At 35.1% G+C, this 27,142-nt stretch overlaps 1 protein-coding gene across 6 annotated transcripts in view; it reads left to right on the top strand.

The window, feature by feature from the left end:
- The window catches only part of LOC123549745 (protein MTSS 2-like), an 88,922-nt gene extending 62,002 nt beyond the window's left edge, over positions 1-26,920 (top strand). The window contains exons 7-17 of one of the 6 annotated variants that reach the window (XM_053544962.1): positions 1,544-1,591; positions 4,033-4,190; positions 5,083-5,238; positions 9,224-9,352; positions 14,753-14,881; positions 15,935-16,367; positions 16,852-16,982; positions 18,123-18,218; positions 21,022-21,202; positions 23,127-23,249; positions 25,188-26,920. In XM_053544962.1, coding sequence (XP_053400937.1) covers positions 1,544-1,591; positions 4,033-4,190; positions 5,083-5,238; positions 9,224-9,352; positions 14,753-14,881; positions 15,935-16,367; positions 16,852-16,982; positions 18,123-18,218; positions 21,022-21,202; positions 23,127-23,249; positions 25,188-26,038 — 2,435 coding nt within the window. In that variant the 3' untranslated portion in view covers positions 26,039-26,920. The remainder of the gene's footprint in view (positions 1-1,543; positions 1,592-4,032; positions 4,191-5,082; positions 5,239-9,223; positions 9,353-14,752; positions 14,882-15,934; positions 16,368-16,851; positions 16,983-18,122; positions 18,219-21,021; positions 21,203-23,126; positions 23,250-25,187) is intronic. The other 5 variants (XM_045338068.2, XM_053544965.1, XM_053544963.1 and 2 more) reach the window with 5 other exon arrangements.
- The last annotated feature ends 222 nt before the right edge of the window (positions 26,921-27,142 follow it).

The raw sequence follows: 27,142 nt of genomic DNA, 5'->3' as shown, positions 1-27,142 counted from the left end.
TAAGATTATTCAAATTATACCCCTAGGGTCAAATATGGCCCCACCCTGGGGGTCATATGGTTTACATAGACTTATATAGGGAAAAACTTTGAAAATCTTCTTGTCAAACCACAAAGCCTAGGGCTTTGATACTTGTAATGTAGCATCATCTAGTGGTTCTCTACCAAGTTTGTTCGAATTATCCCCCTAGGGTCAAATATGGCCCCGCCCCGGGGGTCACATGGTTCATATAGACTTATATAGAGAAAAGCTTTTAAAATCTTCTTGTCAATAACTACAACATTCAAATTTGGACATGTATATTTTTGAGTGGCAAGATGAACCTTGACATGAGTTGACCTTGATTTTGACCTAGTGACCTACTTTCACATTTCTGTAGCTACAGCCTTCAAATTTGGACCACATGCATAGTTTTGTGCACTTGAAAAAACTTTGACCTTGATTTTGACCTAGTGACCTACTTTCACATTTTTGAAGGTACAGGTATCAAATTTGGACCATATGCATAGTTCCGTGTTTCAAAATGAAATTTGACATTGATTTTGACCTAGTGACCTACTTTCACATTTTTGAAGGTACAGTCTTCAAATTTGGACCACATGCATAGTTTTGTGTTCCAAAATGAAATTTGACCTTGATTTTGACCCAGTGACCTACTTACTCATTTCTCAAGCTACAGCCTTCAAATTTGGACCACATACATGGTTTTATGTACCGAAACAAACTTTGACCTTTACATTGACCTAGTGACCTACTTTCACATTTTTGAAGGTACAAGCTTCAAATTTGGACCACATGCATAGTTCTGTATTCTGAAATAAAATTTGACCTTGATTTTGACCTAGTGACCTACTTTCACATTTCTCAAGCTACAGCCTTCAAATTCGGACCACATGCATAGTTTTGTGTACCGAAATGAACTTTGACCTTAAGATTGACCTAGTGACCTACTTTCACATTTCTGTAGCTACAGGCTTCAAATTTAGACCACATGCATAGGATTGTGTACCGAAACAAACTTTGACCTTGACATTGACCTAGTGACCTACTTTCACATTTTTGAAGGTACAGGCTTCAGATTTGGACCACATGCATAGATTTGTGTTCTGAAGTGAAATTTGACCCTTGATTTTGACCTAGTGACCTTCTTACACATTTCTCAAGCTAAGCCTTCAAATTTGGACCACTTGCATAGTTTTGTGTACCAAATTAAACTTTGACCTTAAGATTGATCTAGTGACCTACTTTCACATTTCTCAAGCTACAGCTTTAGAATTTGGACCACATGCACAGTGTTGTGTACGGAAATGAAATTTGACCTTGAGCTAGTCAGTAAGTCTTGAAATTTGGAACACACCAAAATGGCACATTGGTGGGCGCCAAGATCACTCTGTGATCTCTTGTTACTCTGTATATAGCAGCTTATACGTTCTTGTCTTGAGGTAGGTTTCTTTGAATCATCTAGAACTATAACAAAAATGTATAATTTCTCATCCATTTGAATACTGTAGTATCTGAGTATGATATGTGTTTCTTTCCTCAGCTGCAGCGAATGGATCAGTACCCACATCACCACTATGGTTTGACGAAGGCATGTTGTGATTCTGTACAATACTTCAAAATTAATATGATAAAACTGTACACAAGTTTCATGTAATGTTGTTTAGTCCACAGCTTGAAGGCAAATATATAGAAAGTAGGGGGCAGTTTATTTAATAATCTTGTAGAGAAGTTGTGCACTTAATTTTAGAAAGTGTCTGACTTGGGGTTTCGAAATTCTGAACATTGCCATCAGTAGTATTTTGATCAAATGTAACTACAGAAGTAGAAAAGGAACATTAAAATCTTATTTCTGAAGCTTCAGACCATGTGAATGTGTTTGGAGAGACAGTATACTTTTCTATATGTGGTGCAGCCTGCCTGAGTAGTAGGTTTAGCAAGAAAAACAGAAGAAATCAAGAGTTTGGTGGTTAGATCCCTTGGTGGGGGAATGTTCCCATGGTGATTAGATAGAAAATAATATGTCTGAAGTCATTTCTTCTCCAGATATTCATGTGGTGAAGTTGTCAGTTACTTGCAGAGAAGTTATTACTGCTGGTACGAAAATCCAGTTTTAAACAAGAAAAACTATCTACATGTATGCATATTCAGTCACAACCTCTTTTATTATGTCTGTGTGAACTGTAGTTAAAAGAAGTTTGTGCCTTCAAGTGTGGACAGATCTTTGAAGAAAATGTGAAAAGAGAAATTTCTTCATGCTAACCAAGACAAACACTGCATGTTTTTTAACAGATTGCACCAACTTTACATGTCATAAGTTTATAAGTTGTGTTTAAAAAATTAAGATGGGAAAAAAGAAGAAATGGAACAAGTTCAAGACCTTTTTTTATTCATTAATAAGTTTATTTGTAGACTTGAAAAATGAGTTCCTTATTTAGATAGAACATTGTGTTATCTCAGTACAGAAAGTATTTAACTGCGTCTATATCGTCAGTGCAGTTATGCCCTTTCCGCACTGAGGTGATGAAATTTATCATTTAATTTTGTTGGAGGTGGGTAGTTTTTGGAAGGGGTTTTAAGTCTTAGTTTTGCATGATGGAAAAGATGTTGTCATTTATGATTGTCCCTGTGGTATCTGTATACTTGTCCCAGTGGTATCTATCTTCTTGCTTTGATTTTACATAAGTTTAATTTAAAGGCTGCCATTAGTGCTTTTTGTTACCTCATTGCGAAACTTTGATATTTTGCTTCTTTATGGTTGCAATAGTTCTGTGCTTATGTTCCATTTATTTTCTGTAGATATTTTCCCTGCAATTTTCAATCAAATTTCAGTAAACGTATTGCACCGATTTCAGCTGAAGTTGCTACAAATATAAAGTTTATAAGCATCTAGCTTGATCAACAGGAAGTCTTGTTGCTGTTTGTAGTGTGAGACGATTTGACCAGCAGTACAATACTGTTTGTCATGTAACTTTACATAAGAACACTAGGAAACAAGTTAGTAGAGGTAAAAAATTCAGGATCCTCTTATTAACTGAGTATCCAATTGGGGCCTTTGTTTGTTCCAAATATAAAATACTTTCTTGTGATGTTCCTAAGCTGGCTTTTGAAAGTTTGATGGTTGCTGGCCCTTGTATGGTTTTGTTGAGAAGAGCACCTGGGGGTCTTTTTTTACCAGTAGAGCTAGAAAGTCAAAGTATGATCTGAATTATGTCTGTGTGACTTAAACCCAATAAAACGCTTTAAAGGAAAATATCTGACAACAAATTTAATGGTTGGGAGTCCAATCTCTCAAGCCTGGGTAAAGCTGACATTTCATCTCATTCTTGTGTCATACGTCCTTCACCTGTGATACACGTGTGGAAGTTACAATTCACTTGTAGAAAACAGTTTGCCATCACCAACATAAAATCATTGCATGAGATATTGAGATTTTGTTCCAGCATAATCAAGAACAACATGTAATGCAACTTATTTATTTATAAGCACCTAGTATGAATGAATGATTTCATTTTGTACAAATTTCACAATGTTTGTGTGTAACCCATATACAGTTTTGATATGTGTTTGCTATGCTTTTTTGTAGTCAAGATATTATAAAGTAATTCATAAAATTTTGTTTATTATTTTTCATAGTGCTTTTGTTTTTGTTTTCTTTATGTTTAGAAACAGTATATCTTTATGTTGTAGATAATTATATTTTCATATTTTTGTTGCTCTACTGAACATATTCTAAATCTTTTAATAACTACCAATTTACAGTTGCAAAGTGCTTGTAATGCTTGGGCATCACCTAAAAATTACACATTCCATAGCACCTAATTACATCACTAATTAGAATATAAAGTGAAAGCAAGAAGGGGTTAGATTCCAATAACATCTGGAATACAATAAGTCCATTCTTGCTGACAAACATTTGAAATAACATTTAGGCATTTTTTATTCCAGAAATTAGAATATTTCCAGGATATAGATGTTATGTTGCTAAAAAATGTCAAGGTCATAAGAGAATGTCACTTTTTCTATTTTTAGGCAAACAGGATATGCAGAGTAGACTGGACAGTGCAATGCAGGAAGTTAATGATAAATACATCCTCCTAGAGGACCAGGAGAAGAACTCAGTCAGGACAGCACTTACAGAGGAAAGAGGGAGATTCTGCCATTTTGTAACCTGTCTGAAGCCATTTGTTGTATGTTTTATTTACCACATCTCCTTACATAGGGCAATATACTGTGAAATCATTTACATTCATTGGCAGGAAATTTCGTGGTTTTGGCCAGAATAGCTATTTTGTTGGCAAATTAATTCATGGATTTCAACTTATGAACAAAAAATAAATAGAGGATTTTTCATATTGAATTAAGTTTCAATGAGTTGAATAAAATGATAAAATGGGAGGCTCTACTGAGCATTTTGTCAATTTTATTCAACAAGTTAAATAAATTCAATGTGGAAAGACACAAATGTAATATTCTTTTTTATCACATGTAAGCTTGTCCTACTGAAACATCAAAATTTCTTCTTTCATTACCAATTATAGACCAAGTAAATTTGACCAACGTCTACTATACTTAAAATTAAAATGATGTCAAAGCTTTATTACACTAGTGTAATACCAAATTTATGTAATGGCTTTATTTCGCTCCCACGATGTCAAACATGATAAAAGGGATGTTTGCTGGGATTTGATTTTGTACGCTGCCTCAACCACAAAATCCACTAGAAACAGTGCCCCACAAATACTAATGATATCACAGTATGTATACATTGTAACAAAGCTGCAGCTCTGTTTTATACTATCCCTATAATTATGATAGCAAAATGACACACATAGCTTAAGTTATTTTATAATTTTGTAATATATACAGTGGAAACTGTAAAAATATTCTTGTCATAAACCATGTGATCGAATTTCAAAATAATTCCACAGACACCATTTTTCCATGTATGACCATTACTAAAACTGTTCAAGCCAGTTGTGAACATCAGGTGAGTGATAACAGGCCATGATGGCCCTCTTGTTATGTTTGTAAATTAATTCATTTTTCTCATACACTGTGCTCATTATGTTCCATGTGCAGGATGAAGAAGTGAACTTACTGACAGAGGTGACCCATTTACAAGAGATTATGGACAATCTATGTCTGCAGGCAGACAGTCCCCATGTCCTACCAGCCTCTAGTGAACAAGTCATTTTAGATCTCAAAGGAGAAGATGCAGGCTCTTATAAATTCCAGGTAATGTATTCATACTTGCATGGATAAAGGTCAAGGTTAGTGATGGTCAGGGTCATAGCTGGTCTGAAGGAGTCTTGAAGGTTTGCATAAGATTTGATTGAGGTTAAATATAAAAAAGTTTAAGTATGGTGGCATGTCTAAAAGTGTTCGAAATTTTCTATATCTCAAATTTTTAGAAAAGTCATTGTTCAGATTCATGCAACTGATCAGTCAGAGTGACCTTGACCTTAAATTGTTGGTTGAACTCTTAAGGTAGTGGATCAGTAATAACACTCAGAATTTTTTGTGCAGTTACATATTATCGTAATGCAGTTCGGCATTCTCCAGATCAACTGCTCCAATTTAAGAAAATATAGCTCATAGCAAACATGGCCTTGCTCATACTTGCATGGATAAAGGTCAAGGTTAGTGATGGTCAGGGTCATAGTGGATCAGTAATAACACTCAGAATTTTTTGTGCAGTTACATATTATCGTAATGCAATTCGGCATTCTCCAGATCAACTGCTCCAATTTAAGAAAATATAGCTCATAGCAAACATGGCCTTGAAAATGCTGAAATTGCATACAGACATAATTTGCTGATTGTCATTTTGGGTCCACTGCCTTAATAGTTGAAGGGTCTGTTCTTTATTTCTGAATATATTTTATAACAATTTCAGTTAAAAAATTTATCTATATTTTATCCTTATTTTAACTTTACAGCCTAGGTAGGGGGATATACAACAGTTGTTTTTCAGATTAATAGACTGATCAGGTTTCTTAGATTTATGAAGCAGTGTTTGGAGACAACTGTCTCATATTGTAGTCTTGTCATTGGTCTGTTCAGATATAGTACTTTGAATCAACCAATCAGTTTCCAGACTGGTCGTCTGGTTTTGCAACTCACTTTGAAGACCAGTCTCGGCATGCAACTTTTCTACATACGGTGAGATCATTTCTATTTGTGGCGGACATATTTTCATGGATTTCGTAGTTGAGTGAATATACAAAATTAAGTCTCAATGAAAAAGTAAAATTTCAATTCATATTATATTCAGATTTTGAAATCCACAAAATTTATGTCCATACATAATAGCTATTTTGGCCAGAACTGCGAAATTTTATGCCCATAAAATTACATGATTTCACAGTAGTGGACAAGAACAGCCAATCAAATGCTTGAGTTCAAAGACTGGTCTCCAAACACAGCTTTATAACTGTCAGTCCCAGTCTAAGTCAGCTTTTTATGAAGTTGGTACTATTTTTCTGTACAAAGCTAAGACAACATTTAGCAGACTGTGTGGTATACAGCTTGTGGCTGACTGATGATTCTTTTACCGTTATGTGTTTTTACAGAAATATTTGTCCATTCCAAAGATTCGGGTTTGGTCTAAGGTATTTCCATATATATATATATAAAGTTTGCAAAATGACATAAATTATGTAACAAGGCTGGGGATATTGATGTTATCTTCTATGCAATAAGAAGATTATTATTCAGTCACTGACTGGCATTTTGTAATAAATTTACTTTCAAAAGAATATACGTTTTTGATGAATTTTGTATAAAAATTTATTCCTTTGAAATATTTACCGTTTAGATATTTTATGACCAGTAGTGCTGTTTACGTATTCATGTCTGGATGTCTGTTTTTGTCATTTTGCAAGCAAACTTTGTCCCATGTATTTGGATATCTTCCAAAGCACCCTGTTACTTTATCAAACTTTAGTTGTTGTATTTTGCCAAGATGTTTAACAAGTTATTTCAAATAAAATATGTTCAGATGTTTTGAAACTTTGTTGGTGTGCAGAGACATGTGAAATGCGTGGTTGGTTGAATCATATGAGCTGTTTCAAAACTTTATCACCATCCTGAGCATGATTTCATATCATAATAATTCTATTTATAGCCCAGGGCTATTATTTTAAAACATGTTTGAAAATAATATTTCTGCTAAATTAGTTTAAAAAGTATTTTATTGATATATTATATGCATAAATCACATACTGTCAAGTTTTAAATCGAAGAAGTGCAAGGCTTTCATTGAAAATTTACACAAATTTGTGTCCTTAGATTTTAGCAACACTCATTTTAATTCTATTTATATGTGTGAAAGAGAAGTAAATACTGGTTGGTTTATATTTATTTGGAAATATGCATTCATATAAACATAGATTTATAGTTTGTATAAAATTTCTTTCCTGATGGAATTTCTGGTATCTGAGCTCACAGTGTATAGATGACCTCTTTTGCTGAGTGGTCAAGGTCTCTGGTTCTGAATCCTGTGCCCCAAACCATTCTGACTTCCTGCAAAGAAACCATCCAGCTGGCTTTTTGGAAGTTAGTTACTACCTATATTAGCTATTTCTTAAGAGGTACTGGTTGTCTTCCTCTGCCATTAAGGCTAGAAAGTCACCATATGTCCTGAACAGTGTTGGTGTCATAAATACCTAAAATTGAACAACAACTTAAACTATGTTACCACATTCATTTGTTTGCATATTTCCATTGAATAAGAAATTAATTAAATCATGTTGTAAAAAAAAACAGAGCCAGTATTAATGAAATACAGTGAAATTTACCCAAAAACTGCGGCAAAGGATATAGTGAACTCCAGCTAAAGAATTACAGAGGAACAGAGACCGCAAAATTTATTTCCAGCTTACACATTTGGCATTGTATTTTAACCTGTAAATAAATAGAAATTTTGCCCTCTCAGTCAGGGTTGTTATATAGAGGTTTGACTGTGTCATAGATTGTGATTTCAACATATAGAAGATGTTCCTTTATTACTGCTAGATAATGAAATTAATATGATTTTTGAAATGCACAACTTGAGGCGAAAAGCTTTTGAAACATGAATAGAGAAATATGCTCATTTTTTATCATGAAAGGCATCAAGTCTATGCATTATTTTTTTTATCACTTGTCAATTCAGAAATTAATCTTAGTTAAATAAAGTTATATAATTGAACAGAACTGAACATTATATATACAGTGTGAAGGTGATAGATTTATACTAACTACCCTTGTTCATATACAGATATTCTGGACAACATAATTTATTGACCTATATTTGTGGGTTTGCATTGGACATGATGAGAGAAACCTATCCATAGGTCAGTGGTTTAAACCAATGTGCCAGCGCTTGCATGAAATAAAGGCCAGAGGGGCAGCTTAGGTCTTTTCGACCATTAACGCTGTAAAGTCATCACACGTCCTGAATTGTGTCTGTGTAGCACAAAACTCTACAAAAACATAATTCTTATATCAACTTATGTGGGAAAAAAAACTGTACAAAAATAATCTGGCAAAATTGCTTTAAGCACATACTGTACACAGTATTTTTTCACTTGTGCTTTGCATGTTTTTTATGCAAGGAATGATTGTTTTGTATGTTCGCAGAAGTTTTGAAATGCACTTACATATCATCACACATAGGAAAACAGTTTAAAGAGTAGTCATGATTTTCCCATTTCAGACTTTGATGTGTTTTGTATTTTAAATTTTTTTTTAACACTAACAAAATTTAAATTTAAGCGATTATCCATGTGTTAATGAGATAAAACTTCAAAGGATAATGATATGTCATCATGCAAATTGTGTCGATACGATTGCCTTTGTTTTAGCCTTCATACCTATTGTTAAAGTAATTGGGGAATTTAAAGAATTTCAAGTCATGTTAACTAAAGATAGAATGAGACTGTCTAAAGTTAATTGTGACTTTACATAAATAGTGTGAGCTTTGCAGGTATTGATATGGAAGATGTGGAGATAACTATTTGTTTATTACCTTTGAAAGCAGGGTGAACATGCATTTAATTATTTTTGATTGAAGTTATGTTTTGAAAAAAGATTCTTGTCGCCTTACTGTGTCTAAAGGTGTATAAGTCATTAAGGTTAAAATTATAGTGCTTTTATGCAGCTTTGTGTGTATATAGCAGTGAATTGATAGGGTTCTTTTTACACCTGTACTTAGAACATTGTTTGGTGTATATTTCAGACTCCACCCAGTTCACCAAGCTCCTTGGGTTCCAGGAAGTCGAGCATGTGCAGTATCAACAGTATTGCGAGTTCAAGCAGCGGTTCAGCCCAGTCACACAGTCCCTGCCATAATAAAACTATACAACAGGTCAGTTGTACTGTCACACAAGAAATGGTTGTGTCCAGTAGCTCTTAGTTGATAACTCATTTAACCAAAGAAATGATACTGAACCAAAGAAATGATATTTAACCCAAGAAATAATACTTAACCCACGAAAGAATACTAAACCAAAGAAAAGATACTGAACCCAAGAAATTATTCAAAGGATACTTAACCGAAGGCAACAGAAGGGAAGAAAACTAGGAAGTAGACCTTCCTTGTTTGCACTGTATTTCTTGCATAGCAAATTAAATGTCTGGTTTGATGTAGACAGGTTACTGCAGGGAGTTATTATATAACAGTTTCTTATGCAAATTAACTTAAGAAGATTTCTTGTTAAGACCTACATTCATCTTACAGGTTTAGATTAAGATGTGATATGATTTATGCTTTATTTCTGGTATAGTTATAATATTAAAGACTCGCTGGTTTTAATACAGACTTCACATATTTACTGTCCTGCTTTGTCGTCTCTTTTACTAAGGTAGTCTACCTACAACCTAAATGATATTTTCTTTTTTTTTTTTAAATATTTTTTTCTTAAGGGAAGGGGCCCAGGTCTGTGATTTGGGGAAGAAATAGCACGGGGTATTTGGGCAAAGGGGAAGTCAAGTAAATTATAGGGAAAACTGCACGATTTAAAAAAAAAATTTCTGAGAGGAAGGGGCCTGTTAATGGCTGCTATTATAGAAAAGAAACAACCTGTTAATATTTTTCACTTAAATTAGCCCATAACCTATGTTTTGGGTGGGAAGGGAAGTAATTATATAGGACTTTAATAGCTTCAGGAGTTATCTCCTATGAACAAGGGAGTAGAGTTCAGAGGTCACATGTTGAACGTCTTTCACTGTTGCATGTGGCAAAGTTGACAGTTCCTTGTGAAAAATAGATTTGTACCAAAATCCAAATAAAATCAAAAAAACAATTGTTAGGTAAATTGACTGCCAGTACACAATTGAAATACTGTTGTAAGATTACATTTAAGTTACAACAAAACAAGCTTATATTGGTTAAATGTGATTTGATTGCTTTCTGTATAGTTCACTTTAATCAAGGTATATTATTCAGTCTCTTAAAGTTAATATCCAGTCATAAGTTTCATTATGAATCGTGGAAATTTTTATCGCTTACTACCCAGTTTTCTATGCAAGTAAAAAGTATAGCTTTTTTACGATCAGTCTATAAATAGCAATTTTTCCTGTCAGACTTTGCAAGTATCTGCAAGTTATGCAGATAAATTCTGCATTCTTAGATAACAAGAATTCATCTTGTTGCATTGCTGCAGTATACAGATGTTAGATAATAGATGAGAAATATGGTACAATACTTCTTTGATTTTAGCATGTCAGTATTATTTTACATATCATCGCAGAATTGCATAAGCATTCTAAAATTATATATATAAACAAGCACATGCATTGTTCTGGTACTTGGGCAGTGATATATTTGATCATAAATGCATCACAGTCTAATTTATCATCAGCCTCTAACACAGCCTCTTTAGTATTTTTTTTTTTTTTTTTTTTTTTGTGCATCTTCTGAATTGATTGCTTTCTCTATGGTAGATTGGCATGCTCTTTCTGTTTTATATCATCCAGTTTGTATTACCTCATCAGACTATCTACCATAGTAATAACAGCATTTATCAACTCCACCCACCATCACATCAAGCAAAGCCTTGTGTGAAGTTTCTAAATTTGTATTTACCTGTGGTGTTCCAGGAAACTTTTATACCTATCTCAGAAATCCAGAACAATGTCTGATAATTCAGTTCCATATATTTCATTTCCACAGTTTACATAAGATTTGTTATATAAATTCTGAATGGCAACTGTCAGTCATATAATTTTGGTTGAGCCCACTTGAACAAAGTTAAGGTTATTTTAGAGCTTGTCAAGGCCTTAACTTACATGCATGATTTAAGCAATCTTTTTACATCTGACATTAATGTTATCCACAATGAGATGGAATGATGTCCTGAAAGCAAAGGTCCCTGTCATTAAGGTCAAGGTCACAGTGGTGTAAGGTCATTTTAGAGCTTGTTTGGGTCATAAGATCTGTATGGAGCAGTCTTTTTAGCTCACCAGAGCACAAAGTGCTCAAGGTGAGCTATTGTGACCGGCCATTGTCCAGCGTGCATCTTCCGTTCTTCCGTCAACATTTGCCTTGTGTACACTCTAGAGGCCATTTTTGTGATCCCAATCTTTACGAAACTTGGTCAAAATGTTAGTCTTGATGATCTCTAGGTCAAGTTCAAAACTGGGTCATGTGGGGTCAAAAACTAGGTCAGTAGGTCAGATCAAAGGAAAAGCTTGTGAACACTCTAGAGACCACATTTTTGACCCAGTCTTTATGAAACTTTGTCAAAATGTAAGTCTTGATGATCTCTAGGTCATGTGGGGTCAAAAGCTAGGTCACTGGGCCAGTCAAAGGAAAATCTTTTCAACACTCTAGAGACCACAGTTTAAGTTTGAAACTCTTGAGAATTAGTCAGAATGTTTGTTTTGATAATATATAGGTCAAGTTAGAATCTGGGTCATGTGGGGTCAAAAACTAGGTCACCAGTCAAATCAAAGGAAATGCTTGTGAGCACTCTAGAGGCCACAGTTGTAATCAAATCTTTATGAAATTTAGTCAGAATGTTTGTCTTCATGATCATTAGGTCAAGTTCATGGTCTCTTGGTCATGTGGGGTCAAAAACTAGGTCAATAGGCCAGATCAACTCTGGTGAGGGATATATAGGGCCATCATGGCCCTCTTGTTTTGTAATGGGCTAAAATGTTAACCTGAATGAGACAATGACAGGCCCAAATCCAGATATCTATGTCAAAGTTCAGGGTCAAACTTGAGATAAAATGTCATTTTAGAGCTTGTCTTGACTGTAACTCTGACAATTATGGAGTCTTTTTTGTTCTTTCTGGGTAATTGTTTACATCAGTGAGATGGCGTGTCGTATACAAATCCCAGGCTCATGTCTCAAAGGTCAAGATCACAAGTACAGGCCAAAGGCCATTTAAAGCTTATCTGGACTGTAATTTTGACATGTATGGAGCAGTGTTTTTTTCCATTAGCAGAAATATATGCCTCAGTGACACATATTTGTAAGTGCAAACTGCCGGTTCATATTTCAAAGGTCAAGGTCACACTAGGAGTTTCATAGGTTCTATAAGATCTTGTCTAGGCCATAACTTAAGATACATATATTCAGCTTTTTGTATTTGGCAGAAATATTTCCCCTAATATGGTATTGTTACATGACACAGGACCCTATTTCAAAGGTCACACTTGGGAATCAAAGGTCATATTAGGTCTTGTTGGTGCCTTATTATTGAAATGCATGAAACTGTTGTTTTTTAGCTCGACTATTCATAGAATAGTGAGCTATTGCACTCGCCCATGCGTCGGCGTCCGCGTCCGCGTCCCGATTTTGGTTAAGGTTTTGTATGTAAGCTGGTATCTCAGTAACCACTTGTGGGAATGGATTGAAACTTCACACACTTATTCACTGTGACAAACTGACTTACATTGCACAGGTTCCATAACTCTATTTTGCTTTTTTACAAAATTATGCCCCTTTTTTGACTTAGAAATTTTTGGTTAAGGTTTTGTATGTAAGCTAGTAACTCAGTAACCACTTGTGGGAATGGATTGAAACTTCACACACTTATTCACTGTGATGAACTGATCTACATTGCACAGGTTCCATAACTCTATTTTGCTTTTTTACAAAATTATGCCCCTTTTTCGACTTAGAAATTTTTGGTTAAGGTTTTGTATGTAAGCTGGTATCTCAGTACTTACTAATGGGAATGGATTGAAACTTCACATACTTGTTCACTATCATGATCTGACATGCACTAAGCAAGTCCCATAACTCTACTCTCTTTTTTTTCAAAATTATGCCCCTTTTTCGACTTAGCAGTTTTTGGTTAAATTTTTGTATGTAATCTGATATCTCAGTACCCACTAATTGGAATGGATTGAAACTTAACACACTTGTTCACTGTCATGATCTAACATGCACTGTGAAGGTCCCATAACTCTACTTGGCATTTTTACAAAATTATGCCCCTTTGACTTAGCAGTTTTTTGTTAAGTTTTGTATGTAAGCTGGTATCTCAGTATCCACAAATTGGAAAGGATTGAAACTTCACACACTTGTTCACTGTCATGATATGACATGCAGTACAGAGGTTCAATACCTCTACTTTGCATTTTACAAAATTATGCCCCTTTTTCAACTTTTGTATTCATTCAATTGACAAGGCTGTTGAATAGTCGAGCGTTGCTGTCCTCCGACAGCTCTTGTTTTATTGGCTGACATTTCTCAGTCATTGGGGCAGTATGTCTACCAATAGCTGGTTTGACATAATTATATAAAAGATGGAAAATGGATTATGAAACAGAAACTGCAGTCTTGTAAAGATAGCAATAGTATTTGTACTGTTCTGTTAAAGAATCATTGCAAAAAAGGAAATGACATCACTTCTGTAAATCTTACCATCTGTTAACTTACCTCTGGCATCAGCGCTTTTGTTATGTAAATCCTATTGCACTATGGTGTATTTCAGAGAATAAGTCTTTTTGATAGAGAAGCAAGTTTTGTTATGTACTGTATTTTCCCGAATTAAGGCCCCCCCTCTAATTAACGCCCCCCACCCATTTTGGAGGGAAAAAAATCAACAAGAACGGGAAAAAATCACCTACCTCATTTTTATAAGTCCACATAATAAGTAATTTACAGTACTAAAGTCCAATGTATTAAAAATTAAACACACTTTTAAACAATCCATGTACCGTAAGTCCAAAACATTTGTACTAAGTACGGTATGTAACAGAAAATTAAACGGTAAATACATTTTTGATTTGTTTTTACACCACTCGCGCACACGCTTCCTGCCGACTTTAAACAAACTTGCAGCAATGTGTTTACGATATACCCTTTTCTTCGGCAGTTTTTAGAACTTTTAATTTAAAAGCAGGCACAGCAGCGTGTCAAACCATTGACATTGTGTATTGCGCAATTAGCTACCCGCATGTACTAAGGAAAATGTTATCGGAGTACACAGCTGTTTGGGTCATGACGTAATGTGTAGTGTCGCGAGCGTGTCAAAAAGCCAGACATGGAATACACGAGGTACCGTATTTAAATGCATAAAAGACACACTGCATTAAATTGGATGCCAAATAATTACGTTTTGGGGGGATTAAACAACACAGAAACACTTTACAGCTAGTTTGAACGATGTTTTTAAGTTTTGTAAAAATTTTCATTTTTTATTTTTTTACCTCAAATAAACGCCCCCTCTTTGGAAAATGTAACGCCCCCGGGGGCGTTAATACGGGAAAATACGGTAAGTCCTAAAATTCTGTGATATATTTCTGCAGCAACAAGCTCAGTTGTTGGGATCAGGCGTACGCCTAACAAGCGTATCATCACAGGACTCAGGATTTACATCACAAGATACCCTGTTCCTGCGACCGACCACACCCTCCTCCCTCAGCTTACAAACCCAGGTAAACAGTCTTTAATTGGACATTTATTCATGCTTTAAACCTTTAGCCTGCTAAATTTCTAAAATGGACTGATCCATCATTCGATTCGGGCAATACCATTTATTATTCGAAGGGGATGTTCACTGAATATTTACTGACTGAATAGCGAACAGGACAGACCACGGACATGCAGGCTGATCTTGGTCTGCACTGGTCGCAAAGGCAGAATCACTTGCCGCCAGCAGGCTAAAGGTTAATATTATACATAAGAATGGTAGAATAATACCTATATTAACTAACCCTGTAGATAATTTTCAGTCTTTATAGATACCATAAATGTAAGAAATGTTCACGACGACAGTATTTGCATTTTCCTTTGATTTACATCATCGCGACTGTTAATGTTCACTTTCTTGATGGTGATACAATAGCGCTATTATTTTGCTAGCGACAAATCACAACCATTTAAGTTTGTGATTTTTGCTGACAACAAAAGTACGAAATTGTTCCTAGGTTTTCAGTATATTGGATCCTTCTGCAATATCTAGTGCATGGCAATAATTGCTTCGTTCAATAACAGACTGTTGGAATATAAGCTGCATTGTCTCACTGATACAAGCTTTTTGTTACAGGGTGTTTGCTATATTCACATGGGGTTTAGGTTGCAACCAAGATTGTATGCTTTCTTAATACAGCTTGACCTCACGAAGGTTTTACATCAATATCATTAATGTAGTGTAGAAAAGGATCTGTGTCAGTCAGTTTGATTGTGATGCTCTGTTACCTGCATTATAAATAAGATAAGATTTACAGTTTCTGTTCAGACGAAATAAGGTGCAGGTCATGAAACAGAGGTCTGACACCTGGCAAGAAAGCACTGTTTGGGTTGTTTCTGCGCACAGATCCTTAAATAGTCCAATAACCAAGCTGCTGTGTTGGACTAGTTTCGAAAATCAGCTCTGTTCTTTTACCTTATTGTAAGATAGCTCAAGTCCAGGTTAAGGAAGATATTTCTGCATCTATACGTTTAGTTCAGTCTGATTTGTCTGAAGCTGACTTGTATTTTGGCTTCAGACTGCCGACAGTAACAGTCAGGATGCTGATACTCCGGAGGTGGACTCGACTCCCTCTACGCCATCAGAGAACTACCCGAACACACCCTCGGCCACATCTACGTGGACTAATTGGCCCAATCCACCAATTGCAGGAGGGAAGTCTGAACCTGGTCGACCTCACACGATATCTTCGGCATACGAGAAAACCCATTCGAGACCAGCATTGTCCTCACAGCTATTCGAGCCGCCACAACAGGGTGCTACTGAGGTCTCAAAACCAGAAGATCAACATGATGCTACTGTGATTAAACGTGAGAGACCTCATAGCACAATGTCAGTGCCATACTCAAGGCAGTCGGCTTCTATCACAAAAATGCAGCCTGTGTTGCCACCCCTGGGTCCCAAGCCAAAGTCTAGGGCAGTTGCACCACCTAAAGTTCCTCCATCTATAGGTATGTGATGATTTCATGAACGAACATTAGCAGAATGTATAAGTGTAGATAGTGCAAGAAATAGCTTCATCAGTTAATTGATACATATTATATTCTCAGAAAGCACACGTAAGTCGCACAGTTTTACTTCAGAATGTTTGCCATAGTGCAAAACTTTACTGTGCAATACACTGAAGCTGTACATGGCTATTGTTGACTGTAGTATGTAATGTTTTAACCTTTTGTAAAGGAGGCTTCTTGATCACTTTTTAGTTTCAGTTGGCAGCAGTATTTCTCAGACTTTAGAAATCTCATTTTGCAAACAAAACATGATTTTTTAGGGGGCTGATATCTTACAGAATATAGTACTGTTGTTAGCAAATAAATTTAATTACCTTCTTGTGTCGATAGTTAGTGTCACTTTCAAGTAATTAGAATATAACTTTCTATATTTACAACAATAGGTTATTTTGACTTTATAATGAAAAGTTTTCATTTTATTTAGGTGAACAACCGGTATATGCAAATTTGAATGAACTGAATATCCAGGTGCAAGGTCAGGGTGGGGATAGCGATACAGACAAAACGCCAACGACTCGAGATCCTCCTTTCGAACCAAATGCCGCCAATCCCAAGGTAAGTGGACAAGTAATAATTATATGCTGAAATGATGAACCCTGGTCTGCCGTGTTTAAGAAGACAACTCTGAAGCTGGAGAAAATTTCTATAGGGATGAAAACTGTAGTGTACAAATCTAGATAGTTTTTACATTAACTTTAGATAAAAGTGTTTATTTAGTAACCCTGTAGGGGCCTGCTTTTAATTTTATGAAACATATCTCCACACAGAGTACTGATACTTTAACTTTTAGCATATAATACTTCACAGCAAACATGACTTATCTAACGTTAGTACTAATGAATTTGTCTTTAATATATTACTGACCTAGACTACATGATTACTATGCTTGATAGCATGACTATAAAAACCTTTTTTTGTGTGCTCTGCATTTAGTCTTTATTGTGTATGTAATGCTTAGTGGACTGTCACTCACAGCTGATATACTCTCCTCGTCTTGCAAAAAAGATTTTTCCATATCTGAAAATGCAGCATCGGAACTGGAGTTTGTTCTAGCTAGAAGCAGATACTTGTTAATTGTTGCATGTCTTGAGAATTATTTGTTGTTAAAGTTAAACAAAATTTTAGAAAAAATCTGCATGTTTTATTCTGAAGCAATTTTCATGTAATTTCGTAAGTAGACCTATATTATGACATGTAGCAATTTCATGAAAATAATATACAAAAATGAGCCGCACCATGAGGAAACCAACATAGTGCATTTGCGACCAGCATAGATCCAGAGCAGCATGTGCATCGCACAGTCTGGTCAGGATCCATGGTGTTCACTTTCGAAGCCTGTTGCAGTTGGAGAAACCATTAGCGAACAGCATGGATCCTGACCAGACTGCACGGATGCGCAGGCTGGTCTGGGTCCATTCTGGTCACAAATGCACTATGTGGGTTTTCTCATGGTGCGGCTCATATACTTTCTTGCTGGTATATATGACTGTTTTAAGACTGAAAAAAATCAGAAGCAGGGGTTTGGTGATAAAAATTCCCGGAAGATCTGTCAGCTGTGAGTGATACCTGTTTTTAAAATTTGATCATTTTGCATGTAAGCCTCTGTTTTTACCAAAAGTTATGCCTGACCTACTGTTTCATCAAAACTTATGTCTGACCTACTGTTGTTTGCTTTTTCACCCTTGAAACACACAGCTTGATGGAATGGACTTAACCGAGGCTATACGCGACCTAGATAATTACACAGCTGCTCTGCACGGCGATTTCACTCCTGGCGATCGGAAATCTAAGGCAAGAGACATGCTTTCTTTTGAAATATCAGCACAATTCACTGAGAACTTTTTACTGCAAATTTATATTGTGGATCTAGAATGGATGGCATTGTTAGTGTGCTCATTTTAAAACAACACCAAAAAAGAAATAAAACGAAGATATGGGATGATAATACAAGTACATGTATTCAAATCTATGAATATGATGAATTATTTTTTTAACCATACATTATGATTTCAAAACTAAGCATTTGTGTCCAAAAAAGGGAACATTACATACATATATCAAAGAAGTGTTAGTTTATATCAAAGAAGTGTTAGTTTTGTCATATTATTTTATGACTGACTTAAATACTGGAATACTTACAAAGTCATCCTTCTTGAATGGTCACGCTAAAACTGTTGTGAGTTTTCCATACTTTTGTCTAGTAATACCTTGTCCTATAGTGTCCTGTCTGTGATTTAGTAGTAAATAAATTTATTACTGTGAATTCTACATTTAACTTTTTTGTGTGGTTTTAATTGAAAAACGTTGAAGTGTTTTATAAGTAATAACTATCAAAAAATGATTTATTTATCAGTACTCTGTCAATTACAGTAGTGTCACAGTAGATTTTGGCAATGCTGTTTTCAGTTTGTCTGCAAACATGAAAGAGATTCATACGCATAGTAATAAATGCCTGCTAATTTATCTGCCACTACTATAACTAATCAAATAGCTTTGAATCATTACACACCTAGACATGTAAAATTAATATTTGAGATGGGTATTGATGTCTTAAGACGGACGGAGACTGCATTCTTAGTAACTCAAGTTCTTGCTGACGTAAATCGTTCATATTTCAGGTGATCCTAATATTGAACAATACCCAATTACTTTTGTTATATTAGAATATTTTTCATTGTTAGATTTAGGAGTTAAGGTTGTCACCATACCTCTTGTTGTAGGGAACCCTTTAGTGGCTTATTTGAAAACCGTTATTACATATTCTTAGGGATTTTCCATAAAATTCAGTTAAAAAAAAATTAAAGAAATAAAAATTTGAATTGAGCTGAATGGTAGTTTGAGATTGGTCCCCAAGATTTGCATAGGATTTGTAATATAGTATAGACAGTTGTACAATAATATTCCACCCTTTCCCTTTGTTTCCCGTATTATAGACAGTTGTACAATAATATTCCACCCTTTCCCTTTGTTTCCCGTATTATAGACAGTTGTACAATAATATTCCACCCTTTCCCTTTGTTTCCCGTATTATAGACAGTTGTACAATAATATTCCACCCTTTCCCTTTGTTTCCCGTATTTGTTTAACGGGTAGTTATTTGATTATAGACTTGATAGTCTCAGATTTAGCAAATTTATTTATTGTTTTTGTAGCATGGTTATTATTTAATTGCACAATAATTGACTAAAGATGAGACAATATGTTTGTTTTGTTCACAGAAGTCTTACCGGGGATATAAAATAGTGAGCATGACTGTTGTAATGCTGTAGTCTAAAATTGTGACCCATCATTCATTATTCTGCTTGTGTCATATTTATCAGCTCTTTTTATTGAATTCTGTTTGCAAAAAATATAAATGAATTCTCTTTGCAAAAATACCAGAAAGTTGTTTTAAAAGCAAAAATGATCAGTTGAAGTGAATTACCAGATATCAGTTTTCAAAGCAAATGAACAAGTTTTGGGTTGGGTGGGAGATAAATTTTGCAGAAAGGCAATATTTGTTTGATTGGAGCAGTATATTTTGCCTTTGTTGTAATTAGACATTTGTGAGAATAATTAATCACCTGAATATATATGATTTAGACTTGTTTGTTTTTCCTCTTTAAAAGGAAAGGCAGTGATGTTCCTGTGATCATTTTGTCTGTTAGGTCTTCTTAAATCATTCAAGGCAATGAAAGAATTTTCATAATCTGAGTTTTATGAACATTTCAATATTTGATCAAAATGGCAGCAGTTGTGTTTCCGTGGCAACGTAAAACAAAATGGCGGATTTAATTGGTTTTCAGACATTTATTATGACTGTACTTTCTAAAATCTTTACAATAGTTTCTGTAATGTTGCTATCCAGAATAAAAAAAATTGTTATTTGTTGTAATTTAAACTTTATAAACTATTTACTATAGAAATAGTCTATTTAAAAAGAGTATTTTCTAAATTAATAATTCAGTGGCATGTATGAAATCATACTCGGTTTTAATGAAGGATTTATTTTATGGTAGTTCTTGACTGGTAGCTTATCTACTTTTGTTGCCTCGAGAACAAGGATTTCACATGTTATGTCTTCTTTTGAATTTTGGTTCACAAACATAAATAACTTTTAAAATAAAGATACAATAAAATTATGTTATTGTTAATGGTGCACATATGTCTGTTTAATGTAAAAATGGTTTGCTGAAAGCTTATGTCAAAACAATTTTATCCATAGCATGTTTTATACATCTATACTGTTAAGATTTTTATGTGTATAAACAGAATTTTGTGAGATACATATTAGTACATCTTCACAGAAACAAATAGACTTTGTGTACTTTTGATGATATGACTAAGTTTTCTTACGAGATATTTTTGAAATTTTGCTGTTCTAGATATGTCAACTGGAATGTGTAATAATGTAGGGCCTGGGATTTTTCAGGAATAGCCTAATTTCAGGCTTTCTACTGCCAGAATTACCCTGTATCAGTCTGTTGAAAGTATTTAGACTGTATATATTCATGCTTTTGGATTTTGACTAAATCCCAGGCCTTTGTGTATTACTGAATAAGGAACTTGTTGAAACAGTGAGATATTTATATTTTTGTTATTTTGCTTCTTTTAGATACAGCAGAATTCGTTAGAGCTGGCAGCTGCCATTAAGGAATTAGAGGCTAGCACAGCAGCGCTGGAATGTTCATACTCAGACAGTACCCAAGCCAGTCAGTCGTCTCTCAACAGTTCTAGCGGATACGGTACAATGAACAGCACTCCGGCAGTGTCAGAGGACACCATAGCTAGCGGTGGTAGGTTTCTTCACAAATATTGTATATAGTATACAGAGAGCAATATAGTAACTTGCACTCTGTCCTTATATTGCTTTATAGAGTTTTACGGCTTTGGACTTTAAATTTTTTCTTTCAAAAAGAGATTTATTTACTCAGACTATTTTTTCACATACAATTTTAAAACTGTAGACAGAAGCGTTTGTTTTTCTTATTCGTAACTTGTTCTGCCTGTGATGAACAGAAGCATGAGTTTTCATGTCATTTATCATCTTGTGTTAGTATTCTCATTTTTCTCACATTTAAGCATTGTGATCATATGTTGTCTGTTTCTGTTTTGTTCTCTTCTTTTATTTATGCATAAAATTTGAATCTGAAAAATTAGTTGAGATCTGAATAAGACCTCTTGGCAAAATTGTTGCATCTGATTTTAAGAAACTGACAACAAAACTTTGAAAGAATTACTGGCACTATATTACAGATATTAGATAGAATCTCAATATGTTATACTAAAGTGTCACCTGTGTAAATTGACCAAAAGTGTCACCTGTTTAAATGGACCAGTATACCAGTATTGTACTTTTAAGGCTCTGTTACCTCTCTTCTCAGTATATCAAACTAGGGTCAGAAAGAAAGAAAAAGTACAGCTATTGCACTCACACCAGGGTCGGTGTCACTGTCGCCATTGGTTAAAGTTTTTGATGAAGTCAGATATCTCTGTTACTATCAAAACGTTTGACTTGAATTTAAAATATTATTTACTTTCAAAGTCTTCACCATGTGAAACAATCCCCATAACTCTGATTTGAATTTTGACAAGAGTTATGCCCCTTTGTCTTACGGACAGCTCTTGTGTATCTGACAATATCCTGTGTTTAAAACAATAAGAAATTTTTACTCATGTGAGCCATTTAGGTTATTGTGAACCACGTTTTTTAACTTGCGTGACTTTAGTGTAAATAGATTGCATGCACCTTAGTTTTGAGTGGGGTGAAGTCGAGACTGTGCAATCTGCTGTCACAAGATACACTAGTTTAGCTTTCACCTGTTTTGATTTGCTAGCATGCCTGTGCTTGTTTATCCCATCCACTGAAAAGTTTGTCTGTCTGTCTGTTCCTCAAATAGAGATCAAAACAAGAATTAGAGAGATAAAGGTTCTGTGGTTACGAAGGCGGGCATACCACTGGCAGCCTAGACTTCAGTCTCGTTATGAAGGTGGGCAGACCACTGGCAGCCTAGACTTCAGTCACGTTACGAAGGTGGGCAGACCACTGGCAGCCTAGACTTCAGTCACATTATGTAGGTGGGCAGACCACTGGCAGCCTAGACTTCAGTCATGTTACGAAGGTGGGCAGACCACTGGCAGCCTAGACTTCAGTCACGTTACGAAGGTGGGCAGACCACTGGCAGCCTAGACTTCAGTCACATGTTTTATGAATGATTTCCTGGCCATAGCATTTGTATGCAGATTAGATACTGGTATAACAGCCCGGTTTTCTCCCCAGTCAGTTTCTTCAATGGGGGAAAAACCAACTGGTTGATTTCTTCTCCGAGGAAAAAACTGACTTGGGAAAAAATGACCGTTACACTGTGGACCAGAACAGAATTCAGTCGCTTGAACAGAAATAGGAAATCTAGAACCTGGTTTCATGCAATATAGGTTAAAACTTGTACATGCCTATTTGTATGTACAGGAAATCCCTGTGCGGTAGCGTGTCACACTTTACAAAAAGTATGCATGATTTTAAACTTCAGAAAATTGGATTAACAAATAATTTCTGAACTTTAATGTCAAACTTATGGTTAAATTTCAGTGTGCCAAACATTGTTAATTGCAGACTCTTATTGATATACAAAACCAGAATCTTTCATACCTATACTCGTACAGTTATAAAATCTGAACCTTAGTAATGCCAGTAAATGTTGTAAATATATTTGCTTACAGATTACTTTGACACAGGTCAGTCAGAATATGGTAGACAAGAGCAAGAGAAATATTTCACAATCCCTAGAAATAGCCCCATGATAAAGGCTGCTTTCCAGTTTAAACGTCCAGCATCCACTGCAGGCATGTGTTTGAGTTGATTATTTTGTTTGTAGTTTAGAAATACACATTCTCATTGTGCATGTCATATTTTTCTTCCCAGATTTTTTTGTGAATTTTTTTTTTTTTTTTTTTTTCTTGGTTGTTTAAAATCCTTAACATATACAGTCAAACCTGTATTTAAATACCCTGCTTGGGAGAGACAAAAAATGCAGAGTATTTAGAAGTCAATATTATAAGAGTCTTTCACTGGTTTAGGGTGCTGATGGAATTATCTGGCTTGAGGGTAACTGTTTTATGGTAACTCAGCAGAGCCTCAAGCCGAGCTACCCGCAAAACAGCTACCCTCAAGCCCAATATTTCCATCTGCACATTAAACTAGTAGATTATTTTTCTTGCATGCCGTATTCTTCAATGTAGAAGAAATAAACTAAAATAAATACTTTCCTTTTCAGCACTATTTTATTATGGTAGTGTATGAATTTATGCATTTATTCCTAAATTACAGCCATTGGCAAAAACATGAGAAAATCCTGTCCAGCATGCAAGGAACCGTAAATGTTTACACTGATACTGAATTCAATGGCCTAGGTTAAAGCCAGATGCTTTCTGTTTACTGGTGGTATTTAGCACAGGGTTGACTGTATTTCCTAAAAATTACCATAATCCTAACAAATATTTTGTTTAATTTCTCTGTACTTCTGAAGAAACAAGAAACTTTTTTCCCTGAAAAAAAAGGTAATTGGAGTTATTCTTCCTTACCACATTTATCTGTTCAGTGCTTTTATATTCATAGCTATTGCTGTCATTCAAGCATATCATTTTTCAGAAGTTTTACACAGCTGTTATAGTCACCACTGCACAGACACGTCAGATTTGTGTTGTATTTTCTTTAGCTATTAGTTCTAGACACTCACATCGTTGCCATCCATATTATTATTGCTTTGAGAGTCAGTCAAGTCATTAATTACTGGAATGTTTTGTAGGGGTAGGGGATGGGTTGGAATTATTTCAGGGTCACCAAGAAATTATGAAGCCCCCTGTGAAGCAGACGTTTTGCACATATTGTTTAGTATGTCTGTAGACCATTTATTTTCTTATAAAAAATAGGGGACAGTTTTGACCTGCAGAAGTTAAATTTCATATGGTGATTGTCTATAGTTAATAGTCCTCTCTAGTTGTTTGGGGATCAGTAGGTCTGTCTTTCTAATTAGCAACAATTGCACCTGTAATGGTCAAACTTAATGAATAATGCCTGTTGTTTTGGGGGTCAGTAGACCAGAGGGCAAAGTCATAGTGTCTTTGAGCATTGCTTATGATCTGTAACTCAGAAAATTGCTTAGGTGGCATGCTTCAGACTGGACATTTTCTCGGACAGGTCTCATTGGGGTATATGTGTTTTACAAACAGCTCTTGTTGGATATTAGTAAAAATGAGTAAATACGCCATGAAATCTGCATGTGCAGTTTTATCATGTGACTGATTGCTAGTGTGACTATATTTTTCTTTAACTTGCAGTGTCATCTGTTCTTTCCACTTTGTTAAAATATTATGCAATCTAGCTCTAGGTTGGATTTCTGATAACTCAATTAGTGGTATTGGATGTGCATAAAAGATAATAGAATAAATGCAACACGACTAAGTCTTTCCTTGATAACTGTTTGACTTACTAACTTGTTAATTTTACAATGTAGTGGTTTTATATACAAGCATGTGTGTCGTGTATCCTCTTTAATTTTGTAAAACCATTTCAAAAGCTTTAGACTGAAATGTTTTGATGTGCTGTAACCACTCTATGTTTGCTGTAGTGAGTCTACCAGCATGCTTGTCTGTATTTGGTGTGCTTTATAGTCGTGCTGTAATTCCCGAAGTGTGAAAATAATTTTGTGTGAAAATTTTGCTATTTTTCATCTAAATATGATTTTAGGTACATTCGTAATACATGTTTGTTGTCAATTATAGGTATTCCTGTATCTGCTCAGGGGGGACAACTGTCACGTCGGAGTTCACTCAATACGCCCAAACCTCCGCCTCCTGTCAGACGATCTTCTTCCATCACCAGTGCCCCGAATTCATCAGTATTACAGAAGTATCGGAATTCTCCACCTCGTCAGCTGAACACGCAGTCTGGTGCTAACGCTCAACACCCGCCGCAAGTTAGTGCTAAGCCGGTTTATCAGCAGAATCAGTCTAACCATCGGCGAAGCCGGAGTGCAAGTGGATCATCAAATCCGGAACACGCTTATGCTGAACTCACAGAAATACAACAGAGCATTCAAGCTCGACAACAACAAGAAATGAATAGACAAAGTCAGGGGGGACAATTTGGTTACGGTCCAGGTGCATTGTCTGCTCCTGTTACTCCTCAATATGCTCAGCCTGTAACTACACCGAACTATCCAGTAGGCAATAGTAATGTCATCAATAGTTTAAATGCCAAATTTGTTACAATGAATAGTCAGCCACCCCAAAATAGTCAATCTTTGACACAACATAGTACCAGTAGTCAGTCTAACTGTGCAAATATTACTCAGCAAGCTAGTGCGGGTGCGGGTGATTTCCCAGATCTTCCACCTCCACCCTCGGAGGCTGAACTAATGGAGATGGAAAAAGTTTACAGTGTGCCAAACCAAAATATACAACAGACACAAGCGTACAACGTACAAACTTCACAAAATGTGCAAATGAGAACTCAGACTCAAGCTGTAAATCCAGTAGCGGGAATTGACATGCGGCAGTCGTTAATTTCAGAAATGAAAGCTGGAAATAAATTTCGAAAAATGTCGGCGAGTGATAGTGATTCGCAGTGCTGATAGTGTTTATAGGATTGATAGTTTAGTCCAGAAGAAGTTGTCGGTTATTTGTAATGTATTCAGTTCTGGAGGTGGGTTTATAATGAACCAGTTACCAAATTTTTATGGTCAGTGGGATTTGGATATTTAATTTGAAAAATAGTTGAAAAGACTTAAACCACAGTCGCTGTCAGTTTTGGATCTGTTTGACCCTAGTAACTCTCATATCTCACTTTAATAGAAAAGCAGGTGAAATGAATTCAGGAAAATTTGGAACATTTAAAACCATGAATATCACATGTTGTCCCTGTAACAATTTTAAGTCAGATTTTAAATTTTCTTCAGTATTCTCGATCTGCAACTTCTGAAAATTTTTGTTTCTTAATGTTCATGACTTGCAAAATACTGAAATGAAGGGACCATTTTACAACCCACCATCCCAAATGAGATATATTACATATATCCAGACAATAGATGCTTTCTTATTGAACCTCACTGCTTATGTGTTAAGGTAGATGGCTGGAAATACCCTCTGTTAATATTGCTCGCTTAACACATTAAATAAATATCTTTTTTTTTTTTTTTTTTTATGAAAGTTTTGATATATCAACTGTGTGTTGGTATGATGATACAGTGTCACTGGTGATAATTTGTAAATGTTTTAATTTGTTCATAATTCAGTGTAAATATGTTTTTAATGCCAGTGGTAGAAGACAAGAATGTGAAACATTTTTAAGCAAGCTTTACATTTTACACCGATATTTTATGGCTCGGTAAGAGTGCATATCTGTTTTTAGTACCAAATATTATTTATTATTATGTTTATTGCTTTATTTATCTTATCTAATCACTGAAATCCAGCCGTGTTTTAATATTATTACAACACTTATTCTCTATGTCTTACATTTTCCTAAATTTTATGATGTCAGTGAAACTTCTATTTTGAAGTTCTTGTCACAGGATATATAGAAATAGAATTGTCTATCTGATAAGAAATTTGTTCAAAAGCGGGAAAAAAATGTATTCCATTAAGCTGGCAGCTCATTCGATTTCACTTTATGAGTAATTTAATAAATGCCACCGGCTTGAAAACTCTATAAATTGGCTCCAGTAACATGTTTCACT

The sequence above is a fragment of the Mercenaria mercenaria genome, chromosome 6, assembly GCF_021730395.1.
Source record: "Mercenaria mercenaria strain notata chromosome 6, MADL_Memer_1, whole genome shotgun sequence".
Lineage (NCBI taxonomy): Eukaryota > Metazoa > Mollusca > Bivalvia > Venerida > Veneridae > Mercenaria > Mercenaria mercenaria.
The sequence above is the reverse complement of the archived record's forward strand: the minus strand, read 5'-3'. Positions and strand labels throughout refer to the sequence as shown.